This window comes from Manis pentadactyla, chromosome 15 (genome assembly GCF_030020395.1).
Source record: "Manis pentadactyla isolate mManPen7 chromosome 15, mManPen7.hap1, whole genome shotgun sequence".
Taxonomy (NCBI): domain Eukaryota; kingdom Metazoa; phylum Chordata; class Mammalia; order Pholidota; family Manidae; genus Manis; species Manis pentadactyla.
In genome coordinates, this window is record NC_080033.1 from 54,453,317 (window position 1) to 54,470,504 (window position 17,188).

Consider the following 17,188-nt stretch of genomic DNA (forward strand, 5'->3'; position numbering starts at 1 on the left):
GTGAAGTTTGTAAACATTAAACCAATGTTCAAAAGAATGAAAACCTGACAACTTATAACAATTTTTCCATAAAAGATACAATTAGTCTCCAACACGAAAACAAAACAAAAATTAACTACAGCATCATCGGGGCTCATTTAACTTGTTCACCACAATAATCTTCACTTATCAAGAATCAATTCAAAACCTTACATAACTAGAATTTTTCCCAACACCTTCCAAGATCAATGTTCATAGTTATGACCCTGAGGCACAAAAGCTGCAGTTCGTGCCTTCTGAAACAACAGGAGAGGACACGTCATGGTGCAGATTCAAGTGTTTTCAAAGCCTAGATACATCTGCTTGGAATCCCGTTAGAACTCTTCTCAGGCATTTGAAAACTAGCACACACCCCTGAACTACAAGTGTGCCCCCACCGTAGTCTGTGAAGCCAGCACATGGGCAAGTGTTCTGGCTGGTGGATTGGACTGTATTTCTTCCTTGGCATTTACCTGAGAAAGTAAAATTACAGAAAACCTGCAATTCAGCCTCAAAGTATTATGGGTAGGTAGGAAACTGAAAAACAAAATGGTCCCCATATTCCCAGAGGAAAATCTGGGATTCAGGGAAGTGATTCATTTGAAGAAGAATTAAGTGATTTCTTAGCAGGGTAGGAAATGAAAAAGTGACCTTCCCACATACTAGCAGGTCTGTGGAGTTGTCCCAAAAGGGCATCAGCTTTTCCCATCCCCACAAAGTCCAGACCCAGCAAAGAGCTCCACCAGCACACTGCCAAGACCCCAGCGTCGCACATGGCTTTCCATGCCTGGCTCGCTGTCTTGATGCCCAGGGCGTGGAGGAGGATGGGTAGGGAGGATCCTGGCAGACTAAACACTGGCCTTGAGTGCACTCTGGGGCTGCCCAGCAGCAGCTGCTGACTGACTGCTCCAATCCTGTCCTTTCATTCTTTTATTTTTCCCCCCCTTCTGGCAGCTCCTATTTAATCCAAAGTCTTGACTTGTCACAAATACAGGTGACAGGGTGGCTGAGAACAGATGTGAAGCCTGTGCTAGGGACACTGAAGACCTAAAGTGGACATGGTGGCCAGTGAGGCCAGCTGCTCCTGTGGCAAACAAATGCTGGAGAATCAGGACTCTCCCACCCACCTCTGTCTGAACAGCTAGTTGTGGGGGGCTCCCTGCCTCAAATACCTGCCAACAGGGCCTCTCTGAAAACCCTTTCCCAAAATAAACTTTTACCAAAGAGGACAAAATTCAAATTTATCACATGAAAATCTGACATAATGAGGGAAAGAACTTGATTGAAAGGATGGGTGAGAGGGAGGAAGACTCTGGCAGGTCCTCATGTATCCAGGCGCTGGATCTCGGGGCGACCGTCCACATCTCTGGACTCTGTGCGGGCTCGGATGTAGTCATTGGCGCTCTGCTGGTGGATGCTGACTCTCCATTTCTGCACTGCCAGGAAAGTGTTCACCGCATACACGGCAGTCGCCAAAAAGCCAAATATCTATAAGACACAGGCACAGTTAGCCCTCAGGCACATCAGTCATCCATCTGCTATCTGGGCAGGACCAACCCCGCCAGCAGCTTACACTGACCTGAACTGTGCGCAGCCTCTTCCAACTGCACCCCTAACGCCCAGCCCCACTAAATGCTTAGCTGCCAGACCAAGGGCAAGTCCAAAGTCATATGATCCACATACAGTCCTGTCTGACCTTAAGATAACCTAAGGTTTCTTTTGAAGGATTTTATATCTTTTTTTTTTTTAATAGAAAAAGTGCCTCTTTTAAAGCACCTTCATGGCCCCTAGTCCCAGGTAAGAAAATACAATGTAGACAAAATACCATGTAGACAGAAAAGCAAGGTCTCATGAGTGAGCTCCAAATCAGGCCATGAGGCCTGACATTCCAAAGCAAGCCCCCACCTGCTGTCCAGCTGCCTCTCACCTGGGCAGCTCCAGGATGAGAAGCCTTGAAGTTTTTAGTATTTGATAACAACTGATGAATCTACTTGAGTGAGGCCTGGGGAAGCAGCTCATTTCTATTTGTTATAAACCTTTTAACCCTGCCTGTTACAAAAGCACTACATGTTTATAAATACAGGACAATACAGAACTACAGAGCATAGAGAAGAGAAGCCTTCATTATCTCCCTACCTCATAGCATTCTACCTTCAAGAAGCAAAAGGTCACCTGACTGCTAAATGGTGTCAACACTGTGTTCCTCTTCACTAAGAACCCCCACCCTGGCAGGTAAGGCCCTTAAAACAACAGACAGGACTCTGTTGAAAACAGACTAAAGCTGTGTCTCAAACTTATGCATGCATGAGAATTACCTGATGGGCTCATTGAAACACATTTCTGATTCAGTAGCTCTGGGGAAGCCTGAAAATGGCATTTCTAACAAGTTTCTGGGTGATACTGAGGCATTATTCCAGGGACCACACTTTGAGAACCACAGCACTGAAGGTATTAGGCCCTCCACTGGCCCAGTAACAGCATTAGCAAAAAAAAAAAGTAAAGGAGAATGAGGAGGGCACATGCTAGGAGATAGAGGAGAACATGTCACAGACAGTGTACAAATCAGCCCATGTTTTAGCCATCTGAATTAGCTTACCACGGCAGCAATTTCTGCTCCGGTTTTATGATTTAAAGCAGCCAGTACAATCGAAGCAATAAAGAAAAAGAAAGTGCTGAGTCCAGTGTTGACCAAATCCTAAAGAAAAAGATAAAATAAAATCACTTGAGAAGAATCATTTTATGCTTTGCCCGAAAAGCAACTGAAGAACTTTGGGGGTAAGAAGCATGATACCCCAACCTCTCTGATGGCCCCATATTTTAGTCTTGATGCCCCAGGATTATTATTGGTCACACAAAGGAAGGCAAAGATGGTAACAGTTTACGATGCTACCTGATAAATCACCACAGCAAAATCCCCATTTTAACCAACCACATTACCATTTCTTAATGACTTAAAGAAACCCAAACTGCTAGGCAGGAAGCTAGACATTAGCAGGAGGAAGGATCTGACGACCAGAGGTGTCTCCATCTGTTAGGACATTAGCAGGAGGAGGGGTCCGACGACTACAGGTGTCTCCAACCAGTAAGAAAACATAACTACTGAGCTGTAATTCAGCACTTGTTAGCATGAATCACCCTGCCTAAAACCCCCTGCAAACCACATAAAAAGCAGCCCTCCCTGAACACTGGGGCCTTAGGTCAGACATTAAGTTGGGCCTGCTCTGATAAAGAGCATCATAAACCTGCTTGCTTGTTTTCTTGACTTGGGTTTCACTCTGTCCGGCTTCCCTGTGACACCGAACCTAACTCTTTCCAACAAAACTGCTAACCCATCATAGTGACTGTAATGGGGTGTGTGGGGGGGTATTTGGTGAAGGGGGGAGCCTAGTAAACATAATGTTCTTCATGTAATTGTAGATTAATGATAACAAAATAACAATAACAAAAAAAAAAATACTGCTAACCCATCAAGGACATGCACACTAATCACCATTCAGAGTTCTACTGTCATCTTTTCAAAACATGTTCCAATCATTTCAGCATGGTCCAAACTCCCAAGAGCCCAGAATATACTGAAACTGGTGAAATTCCTTCCAACATCCCCTCATTCATTTGTGACATTTTAAGCACACTGATTTCAGACCTAGAGAACAAACTTAACCAGACCTCACACTCTCTTATGCATGGTCTTCCAAGCCTCTCTGTTGCTAAAGCCTAGAGGATTTTCTCCTAAGCTTCTGGCAAAGTAAATCAGGCTATATATCCAATGCCTCAAAGATTTAGCTCCTGTCTTACTTGTCAAGAGGAACACAGCACAGTGATTAAGAGTCACAGCCAGCCTAGGGTCGTAACCAACAATGACTTTGGACAAGCCACTTAGCTTCTCCATATGAATAGTACCCCTTCCTCCTGGAGTTGTCTTAAGGATTCAGTGGAATGACGAACATCAATTGCTGAGCACCATGCCTGGCCCACAGTAAGGGTTCCCTGCACATTTATTGCTACTTCTGTTATTACTACTTTGGCATGTGGCCCCCCAACAGCCCGGGTCATACCAGAGTGCTGCTATGATCTCTACGGAGAAAGAAAACCCAGGCAAATCCAGGGAAAATCCTCAACTGCTAAAATGCCAGGGTGACCATACCATCAACCTCAGGTGGGTCATCCCAGCTGACCAAGGTCCATGTTCTCTTCTTAAATACGCTAAAAGGCAATGTTCACATCACAACAGTACTGAGCCTGTACAGCAGGCCCCACACAGTCCTGACAGGGCTTTAGCACAGGCTCACACTGAGCAACAAAGTACTGACTAAGAAACTCTGCTCAGAAACATCTGCCAGCAGGGCAGTACTCAGCTGTGACCAGCATTAGGTCAAGGCAAATTTTTCACACATTCAAATCAGGAAGTGTTTGATTACACTCAGCTCTGGGTAAGTGGCTATAGGGAATAAAGAAGACTAAAATGTGTTTTCCAAACCAAAGACCAGGTTCATGTTACTTGTTTATGAAATTCACATTTAAAAATTCACCTTAATTTGGGGCAAAATGGTCTGAGTGTAAGATGCTCATCATATTATTTAAAATAGTAAAAAACTTGAAACAAACCAAGTGCTCAAAATAAGGGATTTTTTAAATCAAATTATTATTTCCATAAGGAACACCACGCAGGCATTAAAAATGATATGGCTGTGTACTTAACACAGAAGAAATTCTAGATATGTTAAATAAAAATGCATGACTTTAATGGTTCCATTTTTCTCCATGCATATGTAAAGATAGTCTAGAGAAAATAGTCTAGAAGATTATACCCAAATATTATAAGTGGTTATCCCTGGATGAGTTGTATCATGTATGATTTTTTTTAACAGCTTGAGATATAATTCATATACCATATAATACATGCATTTAAAGTGTACAATCACCATCATCTAATTTTACAGCATTCTCAGCACTCCAAAAAGAAACCTCATACTTATTAGCAGTTAATTCTTTAACCCTCCCCTAATCCTAGGCAGCCACCAATCTGCTTTCTGTCTCTATGCATTTACCTATTCTGGACATTTCATAAATAGAATACTGCAAAAGTTTGTCATCAACTAGCTGAGTTCCTTGGCCGTTAAACAAAATCAAGGCTTATAGATTCATCTTTTATATTAGGGGATACACAGACATGCCCTCAGATGTGGGTTTTGGGTTTGGGGAGTTTTTAGTCAACACTGGTAGTTTCTTTTTAATGCTTTCATTGGGACATGTACACTATCAGCCACATACTTTCTAGTCGGCCACAGTCATGTTCACTTGTTGCAGTCTCACATCAGCCACTTTACGTCCCTGTCTGGTCTCTAAAACACCCGAGGATGCAGCCCCTCCTCCTGCTAGGAGCTGACAGAGGAAGGTCACCTTCACATGCACAGGCTCTGGGTCTCTGCTTCACTAACATACCATCCAGTACAGGTGTGGGCCCTCCTAACTCCAATTCAGACCAACAGGATCTGACCTAGAGGGTGCTAACTTGAGGTCTATTGCCTGTATCTGGCCCACAGATAAGTTTAACTTGTATAGGGTTCAAAACAAATTTGAATAAGCCAACACTTAACACCAGAAGACTGCACGCAGAAAATTAACTTCTAAAAAAAATAATAAAAAATAAAACAAAACCTAACTTCCAGCTGCTCTTGAAAAGTTGTCCTAGAAGTCCTATGAAGCAACACCAGTCGGCTGGGGCTGAGTTGGAGAACCACCTCCTCTGGCTCCCCGACCTCCAGCCCAAATTTTCACTTGCCCATTTACATCATATGCCCAGCCCAGAGGACCTCAAGTCTGTAGCCCTGCTGGAGTCCCAGAGAATGGGCTATCCCATAACATGCCCTACCCTTCAGCACTTCTGTGTCCTGCAAGCACCTATTCAACCCTCAGGGCCCAAATGGAATCTATCACTTTCTCTGAACTTTCCCTGAATGACCTCCTCCTGGCCTCCTGGCTCTGAGGACTCCACCACCTCCTTGCCTGTGTTCTGCCAGGCCTCACACAAAACTGGATCGTACTGAGATACACACTGCGGGAGAGCAGCCCACAGTCTACCCTGTGCTTCCAGTTCCCAAAACCCGGTACAAAGCAGATGTTCATTTAATGTTTGCCAATTTATTATATGATTACAGATACAAAATTTGTAAACAGAGGCAGCCCTGGGCTGTCACTGCAATCACTCCTGTTAGAAAAGAGCATAAAACCTAAATGTGATTTATTCCCACCAGAAGGTTTAAACATTTTAACAGTAAGGTATTACTGTTACAGTGGCCTATAACAAAGGGCCACGTGGTGGAAGCTGCTCAGGCTGAGTGGGGGTGGGGGGATTGGTAAGGGCCTGGCTATACCTGTTTGAGTTTTTTTAAACCTACCAGTAAAATTAAGACAAATGTAAGGGAAAGAAATAAAGGGCTTAGACGTCCTCTGGGAAAGAATGTGAACCCTGTAGTACTCAGCCAATGAGGAACCAGGGGAGGGACTTGTGCACTAGGAGATAAATTACTGGCGCCAATCTCCCCAAGTGCGCCTGCTCAGTAGACAGCCGATGCTTGCAAGACCGTCATTAAAGCCTCGCTCCACTGTTCTCTTTGTCTCCATGTCCACTTAATTGAGTTTGGACCAGTGAGTGTGTTTCACACACTCCCAAGCCACTGAGCTCTGCAGCCAGCTCTAGTCGCAGCTCTACACACAGGTGAGAGGAAAGCTCACAACCACTCGGTCCACACTGTGCAGCGACTTGTGCTCAAATGATCCCAGTACGATGGGGACAGTCATAACACTGCCCATAGTGATCACTACCATCTATGGAGTCCCTATTGTGCCAATCATATATATATAACTTCCATGTCTCACTGAATCCTAACATAATTATGATCCAAAATAACTGTAAGGCAGGACATGTTACCTTGTTCTACTTTTACAGATGAGGAAACTGAGTCCTGGCAAGGATGAGTGTGGAGTAATGAAAACCCTGTGTTTGGCCTTTGTCATGGGCTCCTAGGAATCTACTGAGTGACAGGAGTGTCTTTTGTCATTCATGAGCCCCGTTCAAACAACCCAGAGTTTATGCTAATGAGGTAAGTCCCTGGAGCCCCCAGAGAGTTTCAGGGTGGGGTCTGGTTACCAAAAAAACCAACCAGGAGACCCAAGGATTGACACTTTGGGCCCCACTCCCCCAACCTACCTCCAGGGAGGGGAAAGGGGCTGGAGATGGAGTTCAATCTCCAAATGGCCAATGACTTTAATCAATCATGCCTACATAATGAGATCTCCATAAAAGCACCGAATGACATGGTTCAGGGAGCTTCCAAGTCAGTGACTATAACCACATGTCAGGAGGGTGGTGCACCCCAACTCCATGGGGACAGAGGCTCCAGCACTTGAGACTCTTCTGGACCCTGCCCTATGCATCTCTTCCATTTGGCTTTCCCTGAGTTGTATCCTTTATAGCAAACCAGTAATCATAAGTAAACCTCTTTCCCTAGATTTTAAAATGTTCTAGAGAATTAACAAACCTGTGAAAGGAATTGTAGCAACTTTCAAATCTGCAGTTGGCCAGGCAAAAGTTCAGGTCACCAGAACCCCATTTGTGGCTGGTATCTGAAGTGGGGGCAGTCTTGTGGGGCTGAGCCCTTAACATACGTAGTCTGTGCTAATTCCGGGGGTCAGTATCAGAATGGAATTGATCTGCAGGACCACAGTTGGTGTTGCAGAATTAAAATTGTTGTGAAAAAACTACATACGTTTGGTGTCAAAAGAAGTGTCAGGAAACACCACACAATGAGTTACAGCCAAGGCCTCAGGGCTCTGCAAGTGTCCCCTCTGGGTGAAGCAAATTCCTCTCAATTCACCACAGCCCCCAGCCTACTTAGATCAGGAGAAGTCTTATATCTGGGAAGAGCAGGGGCCACCAAGGCCACTGAGATAGAGCACCACAGAGGAAAGAACAGAGCCAGAAGAGTGTGGGGTGACTGGAGGCAAGAGCAGAGAGCATGGCAGGAAGGACTAGAACATACTACAGGCAATGTTTAGTGGGTAGATGGGAGAATAACCAGAGGATCCAGAAACATGTGATCCCCAAGTGATCCTAACCAGAGCACTTTCAAAGAACATAAAGTCCAGGCAGTGAATTGGGGAAAGAGGCAGCAGTTGTGTTTGGGAAGGACACAGGAGAGGCTTTTGAGGTGTTGATATTATACTACCATCTCTATCATTTTTCATTAAACTGTACATTTACTTTTACAAACTTTTCAGACTGTCCCATTTGACAATAAAACGTGAGAAAGGAGGGATTAAGAGGTAGGGAAGTAAAGAAGGCATGCAGAGACCTTCCTCCTCTTTACATAGTTTGTCTGAGTAAGCCTTGATTGGCTCTGAATGCAGGCTTTTAGTGATCAGAAGGGGATGCAAAGACAGAGGGGAGGGACAGGGTGGGTTAAAAGGCCTGTGGCACTAAACAAGGGAAACACAAGTGGAACACACGGGTATGTGAGCTCCTATACAGAGAAAAGCATCACAGAATAAGTCTTATTCATTAAAAAAAAAAAAAAACTAGCAGAATCTTTCTGATTTCATCAAATTATGATTATATAAAATAGATACTTTGTACCTGTCTCCTTATTTACCATTTCTCACGAATATTTGTGTCAACCGAGGTTCCTGTAATGAGCCATTTTTCTAAATCTATACAAATAACACCCTATTTCACCCATTAACTAGCTCTGTTGGGGAGAAAAATACTCCCACTGCCTTGGTAAGGAAAGACAACACACCCAAGGCCCTCTATAGAGACGTGATGAGCTGTGACTAGCCCTGAAGAACTCACTTTTTCTCCCCTCCCAGAGAACGGATGGCCCGAGCTCCCACCAGTAAGTACCATCTCCTCAAATTCATGCAACTCACATACTCTTTGTTGGGTAAACATGTAACTTCATCTGCTCTAAAACAGTGGGCAATCCAGAAAGGAACCCAAAGGATAGGAAGTGTTGTCAGGTAACCACATCCCCACCAGGCATTTCACCCAGCCAACAGCATCCAGAGGAAAAGGGTGCATTATTAACTTTCCAGTGAAAAAGACACACTTCGATATGACTAAATAATGTGGTAGTCAACAGTGGCAAGTCTTTCATGATTAAAATAGAAAAATCAGAATTTCATAAAGCTCATGAAATAGGTATCTCTAGGGATAAAGGCCAGTATGAATTAGTTAGAAATCTGAAACACAGTCTTTTAACAGCTTTATGGCTGTCAAATGAGTAGATATGACAGAACCAAGGGAGTAAAGTCAAACCTGGTGAAGTCTACAGGAGAAAGATGTGGCTGATAGACAACAATGGCTTCTTAGTCAGGGTAAGATTAATATTTCTCATACTGGCATAACTGCCCACTGGCTTCAAGTGCTTTTATATACACTGTTGCACTACACTGTTAAAAAAGAACCCTATAAGAAAAATATTATCATCTCCACTTTACCAATGGCAGGACTTCACCAAGGTGGGACTCTAAGTGACTTCCCCAGGGTCTCACACAGCTCTTAAGAGACACCGTGGGTTTGAACCCAGACAGGTCTGTCTCACTGAAAGCCCTTGGTCTTAACCTACCCAGCAGATGCTTCTTTATCAAATTTAAGAAAGCCTTAGAAACACCAGGATGGGCACACCAATGGATGAGATGATGACCTTACCCACATGGAGCTTGCATTTTGGTTGAGGGAGGTTTGTACAGTTCTCTTACACTATCTGTCAACTACACTATCAATTTACATCACAAGTCTGTAAGCATATCTTATGGGTAACACAAACTTTATCTTAAAGATAGCTGAGGCATTAAAACCTATCACAAAAATTTAGACAAAAAGCCTCCAGTATGAAAATTACAGACAAATATCCCTAAAGAACACAGATGCAAAAATACTCAACTAAATATTACCAAACCGAATTCAAAATACGTCAAGAAGATCATACACCATGATCAAGTGGGATTCATCTCAGGGATGCAAGGATGGTACAACATTTGAAAATCCATCAATATCATCCACCACATCAACAAAAAGAAGGTCAAAAACCACATGATCATCTCGATAGATGCTGAAAAAGCATCTGACAAAGTTAAACATCAATTCATGATAAAAACTCTCAACAAAATGGGTATAGAGGGCAAGGACCTCAACATAATAAAGGCCATATACAACAAACCCACAGCCAACATCACACTTAACAGCGAGAAGCTGATTCCTCTAAGATCTGGAATAAGACAGATCTCCCCACTGTTATTCAACAGTGTAGTGGAGGTCCTGGCCACGGCAATAAGACAAAACAAAGAAATACAAGGCATGCAGATCGGTAAAGAAGAAGTCAAACTGTCACTATCTGCAGATGACATGATATCATACATAAAAAAACCCTAAAGACTCCACTCCAAAACTACTAGAACTAATATCTGAATTCAGCAAAGTTGTGCAGGATACAAAATTAATACACAGAAATCTGTTGCTTTCCTATACACTAACAATGAACTAGCAGAAAGAGAAATCAGGAAAACAATTCCATTCACAATTGCATCAAAAAGAATAAAATACCGAGGACAAAACCTAACCAAGGAAGTGAAAGACCTATACTCTGAAAACTACAAGACACTCTTAAGAGAAATTAAAGAGGACACTAACAAATGGAAACTCATCCCATGCTCTTGGCCAGGAAGAATTAATATTGTCAAAATGGCCATCCTGCCTAAAGCAATCTACAGATTCAATGCAATGCCTATCAAAATACCAACAGCATTCTTCAACGAACTGGAACAAATAGTTTTCAAATTCATATGGAACCACAAAAGACCCCGAATAGTCAAAGCAATCCTGAGAAGGAAGAATAAAGCAGGGGGGATCTTGCTACCCAACTTCAAGCTCTACTACAAAGCCACAGTAATCAAGACAATTTGGTACTGGCACAAGAACAGACCCACAGACCAGTGGAATTGAATAGAGAGTCCAGAGATTAACCCAAACATATATGGTCAAGTAATATATGATAAAGGAGCTATGGACATAAAATGGGGAAATGACAGCCTCTTCAGCAGCTGGTGTTGGCAAGACTGGACAGCTACATGTAAGAGAATGAAACTGGATCACTGTCTAACAACATACACAAACGCAAATTCGAAATGGATCAAAGACCTAAATGTAAGTCATGAAACCATAAAACTCTTAGAAAAAAATATAGGCAAAAATCTCTTGGACATAAACATGAGCGACTTCTTCATGAACATATCTCCCTGGGCAAGGGAAACAAAAGCAAAAATGAACAAGTGGGACTACACCAAGCTGAAAAGCTTCTGTACAGCAAAGGACACCACCAATAGAACAAAAAGGCATCCTACAATATGGGAGAATATATTCATAAATGGCAGATCTGATAAAGGGTTGACATCCAAAATATATAAAGAGCTCATGCACCTCAACAAACAAAAAGCAAACAATCCAATTAAAAAATGGGCAGAGGAACTGAACAGACAGTTCTCTAAAGAAGAAATTCAGATGGCCAACAGACACATAAAAAGATGCTCCACATCACTAGTCATCAGAGAAATGCAAATTAAAACCACAATGAGATATCACCTCACACCAGTAAGGATCGCTACCATCCAAAAGACAAACCACAACAAATATTGGCGATGTTGTGGAGAAAGGGCAACCCTCCTACACTGCTGGTGGGAACGTAAATTATTTCAACCATTCTGGAAAGCATAAGGAGGTTCCTCAAAAATCCATCAATATCATCCACCACATCAACAAAAAGAAGGTCAAAAATGACACGATCATCTCCATAGATGCTAAAAAAGCATGAGGCCCACCTAATTAATTTATAAGCTATGCTTTTTAATAGATTATCTATGGATAGATTAATGATACCATTTGACCCAGGAATTCCACTCCTAGGAATTTACCCTAAGAATGCAGCAGCCCAGTTTCAAAAAGACATATGCACCCCTATGTTTACTACAGCATTATTCACAATAGCCAAGAAATGGAAGCAACCTAAGTGTCCATCAGTAGGTGAATGGATAAAGAAGATGTGGTACATATACACAATGGAATATTATTCAGCCATAAGAAGTAAACAAATCCTACCATTTGCAACAACATGGATGGAGCTAGAGGGTATTATGCTCAGTGAAATAAGCCAGGCGGAGAACGACAAGTATCAAATGATTTCACTCATGTGTGGAGTATAAGAACAAAGGAAAAACTGCAGGAGCAAAACAGAAGACTCACAGAACCCAAGAATGGACTAACATTTACCAAAGGGAAAGGGACTGGGGAGGATGGGTGGGAAGGGAGGGATAAGGGGCAGGGGTGGCAGAAGAAAGGGGGCATTATGACTAGCATGTATAATGTAGGGGGATGCACAGGGAGGGCTGTACAACACAGAGAAGACAAGTAGTGATTCTACAGCATCTTACTATGCTGATGGACAGTGACTGTAATGGGGCATGTGGGGAGAATTTGGTGATGGGGGGAGTCTAGTAAACATAATGTTTCTCATGTAATTGTTGATTAATGATACCAAAAAAAAAACAACCTGCAGTATCTTGAGCATTTGGAGCTTAAATACCATCATATTTTTCTTAGTTTTCAATGCCTGGACAAAACCAGCTGAGTTTAACTGACATCAGCTTTCCTAGTTCAGCTCTTCTTTTATTTTTCTTCCTCAAAGAGTCGGAAACACACACTTTGTCAAGAAGACCCCATCCTTTCGGCACCCCACAGGATCACCATGGGAGTGGCCCTCCCAGGTAAGGTGATCAATCTGGCTTCCTCCCCAGCTTCCAAACAAGGCAGCACTTTCACAGCCTGCACAGACCAGCAGTATCCAACAAGGGAGGAGCTCCCAGGAGGGCAGGTGGCCTGCAACACCCTTCTCTCCTTCTTTCCCTCTCAGCAGCTGTGGGCCCTCCGCCTTCCCTCCTGCAGGCACAGAAGAGTGAGGCAGTGCTTGTGCATCACTCTGACTGTGCCCTTTGAGCTCTTGCACATGCTTATTTGCAAAGAACTATCAATACAACCAAGTTTCCTTTCTCATTTGGCAGAGTAATGCAAGTAACAAATCCAGGGAAAGGGGACTGGCAGAGACCAGCACTGAGCATCCCAAGCAGATCAGAGGGGAAGGTTGTCAAACAGGGTTAAGAACCCAAATCATGGAGAGGGCACATTTCTACTCAAGACTCTCTGATCAAACAACCAAACCCTCCTGGTCCTCCCAGTTGCTTTGAATTTAATATTTCTAGGCTTTGCAAGCTATTGGCATTTTCGTTCAGATTTTCAATTCTTCCTGAATTGTAAAAGGCTTTTGAGTCCAGTGTGAAAAATGCAAAGGTACTGATTCCATTTTCTCTTTCCCACATTCCGTAAATATCAGATCAGCATTACCAACTTTCTCGGGGGATCACGAGATTGAAATGCATCTTTAAAGGAGTCAAAATAATTGTTATGATGCTTTTACCATTAATGATGATTCAATTAATTTTAGTTTTATGCAGCCTAGTAAAGAAATGTAAAATTTTGTAGTTGAATTACAATGGAATATTTAAGTATCAAAAGGAACTGGAACCAGACCCAACATGGAGAGATGCCAACTTTCCCTTGAAGACATGCAGCACCTGATCCTTTCACAGTCAGAGAGTGGTGACTGTACTCACTGTCAGGTTCCAGTTGATCTGGGGGATCCGCATGTGAAGGTTGAGACTGAACAGAATCAACAAGACTCCAGTCACCACAAATGCACTGCAGCTCACAAACTCAAAAAAGTAGAGGCCTTCACACGGGGAGCACTCCATGATGGTCTCGATGCAGATGAATGCAATCAGGGCCAAAATCTAGGAAGAAAATTGGAAACATACATGTATGTGTATATTTAGCACACATCCATGGACATTATATGCCTGCCACACATAAATGTGGCTCAACAACCAGTAATATATACAGCCACGGACTATCACTATCAGGAATGTGACTAATTCAATTATTGCATAAAAACAGGTATAGGGGCCTTAACAAAAGGATCAAATTCCTAATGCGAACAACTAAGCCCGCACTACCATACACTGAAACCATTCTGGTGCGGTGTGGCTCTTGAGAGGAAGCAGAAAGGAACATCCCTGCAATGTTTTTAGTTCCTGTGTTGCTGTAAGTGGACACTGCCTACAACACTTTTAATTCATATTCTCTACCACAATTATAACAAACATTGAGAGGACAGGATCCTAATAGTGTCCATTTTATGCCATCTCCAACCATAGTGGTTCATGCTGAGGTCACACAGGCTGACTGGGGCCCCTGATGGCTTTAAGAGCAGGACTGATATAATTCCCTCTTCCCCCAATTAGAAGTCCCTAATAATGAGGCCCACATAATTAATTTATGAGCTATGCTTTTTAAAAGTTAATCTATGGGCTTGATGATAAAAAGACGAACTGGCAGTTTACAAAAAACTTAAAAATCTACCAATCATAAAATAAATTTCTGTCTGAAGGATCAAACCAACATTCTGGCAAAATGTCCCAAGAGATTGGAGATCATAAAATCAAACAGTTACTAATGGAAATTACCAGGTGAACTTTTAAAAGCTGGATTTCAGAAGACAGAAGAGTCCCAAAGGCTGAGTTAATGGCTCTGTGATCTTGCTCCTAAAACCAGATCTGTCTCAGGCTCCTGGCGTCTACCCCACTTCTTTAATGGAGCCCACCTGTCATGCCTGGGCCAGCGCTGCCAAGCAAACCCTACCTCAAAGGTCGAGGAAGTACAGGGAGGCACATCTGTAGACAGATTTGTCCTTCAAGCCAGTAACATTGGCAGCCCCAGGGAGCTTGTTAGAAATGGGGAATCTCTGCCTCCCCTCCTTGACCTACACAGTCAGAAACTCAACAAGATCCCCAGATGATTAAAGTGTAGAAAGTGTATGAGGCATGGGCTGTTCTGGGGCCCATCTCTGCCTACTGGAGTTCCTCTGGGGCCTTTCAATGGTCACTCAGTGCCACCTCCTCCCGATGCCTCCCCTGATGATGCCTCTCCCTGCCAGCCACCATTTGATTCCATTCTCTCCCAGGAAAGCTTGCTAGTCTGTGACTGCATTCTCTCCTTTTTTATAATTACCACATTATGCATCTCTCTGTGCCCTGAGCTTTTAAAGGGCAGGAGCCAATCCACCTTTCGCTACTCCCAAGGCATCAACCACTGTAACTTGTATACAACTAACAAGCGGGGGTTCAGGGAGCCCCTACAAACCTACACCAACAATTCCTGATGTGCAACAGTGGGTCTGCTCTATACAGTGTGGATCCTTCCAGGTAGTAATCATAAAACACCCCTTCCCTAACAATATGTGCTATTCTCACATTGCTATTTTAAGTCAACATATTACATATGAGTGTTGAAGCACACACTTGGTGCTTCTCCTAATAGCTCTCCTTAAGATTCTCTACAGAACCAGACTTTAATTCACCACCTGAATTACAAACCTGACTTGCAAACAATTCACAAAGAAATAGTTCATACGTGGGGCGGAGTCAAGATGGCAACGTGAGTGGGCAGCGGAAATCTCCTCCCACAACCATATATATTTTTGAAAATACAACAAATACAACTATTTCTAAAAGAGAGACCAGTGGATACAGTACAACAGCCAGGCTACATCTACATCTGCGAGAACTCAGCACCTCATGAAGGGGATAAGATATAAGCCGCTGCCCAGACAGACCCAAGCACGCCTCCCACCCCAGCTCCCCGGAAGGAGGAGAGGAGCAGGAGCAGGGTAGGAGTGGAAGCCCAGAACTGCTACATACCCAGCTTTAGTAAACCGCACCAGGAGCACAGACACACATTGCATGGTGTGCTGGATAGTAGAGAAACGGAAAAGTAAAATCTGTGAGTGGGTTCCTGCAGCCAGCTCCCCTAGGACAAAAGAAAAGCAAGTGCTTTTCGAAAGTCTTAAAGGGACAGGGGCCTCACAGCTGGATGGAAGCATCCCAGCAGACTCAACCCAGCAGGCTGGGAATTCTGAGGAACTTCGGGCGCCACAGGCCCCTGGGTGGCAACGCACCCCTGAAGCACCTCACAGCAATAGGCAGCCTGCTAGTCATTCCTTAGGACTGCATGGCCCCAATACAGCGGCCAAGCAGCTGGAGAATGGACGCGTGTGCCCATGGTGGTGGAACAGCCAGAGAGCAGCTGCGCACACAGCAACCGTCCAGAATCTCCTCCCAGCGTGCAGCCACTCAGGCCAGACCCAGAGGCTGTCGCCAGTGCGCAGCTGCCTGACGCAGGCAGATGAAACTGGGGCAAGGCGCAAAGGGGTGCTGTTCTCACAGGAGAGCACATCTGGCACACCGGCCACTCCCCACAGGGCTCTGGGCTACCCTGACGGTGACCCTGCACACGGCAGCTTAGGGGATTAATACGGAGGCTGCTCCAGGTGTGCGGGTAACTGGCACAGGCAGCGGAGAAGGGCAAGGCGACCAACAAGCAGGAAAGGACTTTGTTCTCCCAGCTGACATGCACTACCTGCCTACAGCTACCTCAGTCTTCATGAAAAGGCAGAAGAATTTGGTCCAGTCCAGAATTACCCAGACAACCCCCGAGAGAGAGGCTGGGGAGATAGATTTAACCAATCTTCCTTAAAAAGAGTTCAAAATAAAGGTCATAACCATGCTGATGGACCTTCAGAGAAATACGCAAGAGCTAAGGAATGAAGTCAGGAGGGAGAATACAGAAATAAAACAATCTCTGAAGGACTCAAGAGCAGACTGGATGAGGTGCAAGAGACCATTAATGGAATAGAAATCAGAGAACAGGAACACAGAGAAGCTGAACAAGAGAGAGATAAAGGATCTCCAGGAATGAAAGAATATTAAGAGAACTGTGTGACCAATCCAAACGGAACAATATTTGCATTACAGGAGTACCAGAAGGAGAAGAGAGAGAAAAAGGGATAGGAAGTGTCTTTGAAGAAATAATTGCTGAAAACTTCCCCAAACTGGGGGAGGAAATAGTCTCTCAGACCATGGAAGCCCAAAGATCTCCCAACACAAGGGACCCAAGGAAGACAACACCAAGACATATAATAATTAAAATGGCAAAGATCAAAGACAACGA

At 43.7% G+C, this 17,188-nt stretch overlaps 1 protein-coding gene across 1 annotated transcript in view; it reads right to left on the bottom strand.

Moving 5' to 3' along the window:
* Positions 1–1,242: 1,242 nt before the first annotated feature.
* The window catches only part of CMTM4 (CKLF like MARVEL transmembrane domain containing 4), a 62,457-nt gene continuing 46,511 nt past the window's right edge, over positions 1,243–17,188 (bottom strand). Inside the window, exons 2-4 of the mRNA XM_036897716.2 lie at positions 13,738–13,914; positions 2,615–2,713; positions 1,243–1,506 (exon numbers count right to left, since the gene is read on the bottom strand). Coding sequence (XP_036753611.1) covers positions 1,342–1,506; positions 2,615–2,713; positions 13,738–13,914 — 441 coding nt within the window. The 3' untranslated portion in view covers positions 1,243–1,341. The remainder of the gene's footprint in view (positions 1,507–2,614; positions 2,714–13,737; positions 13,915–17,188) is intronic.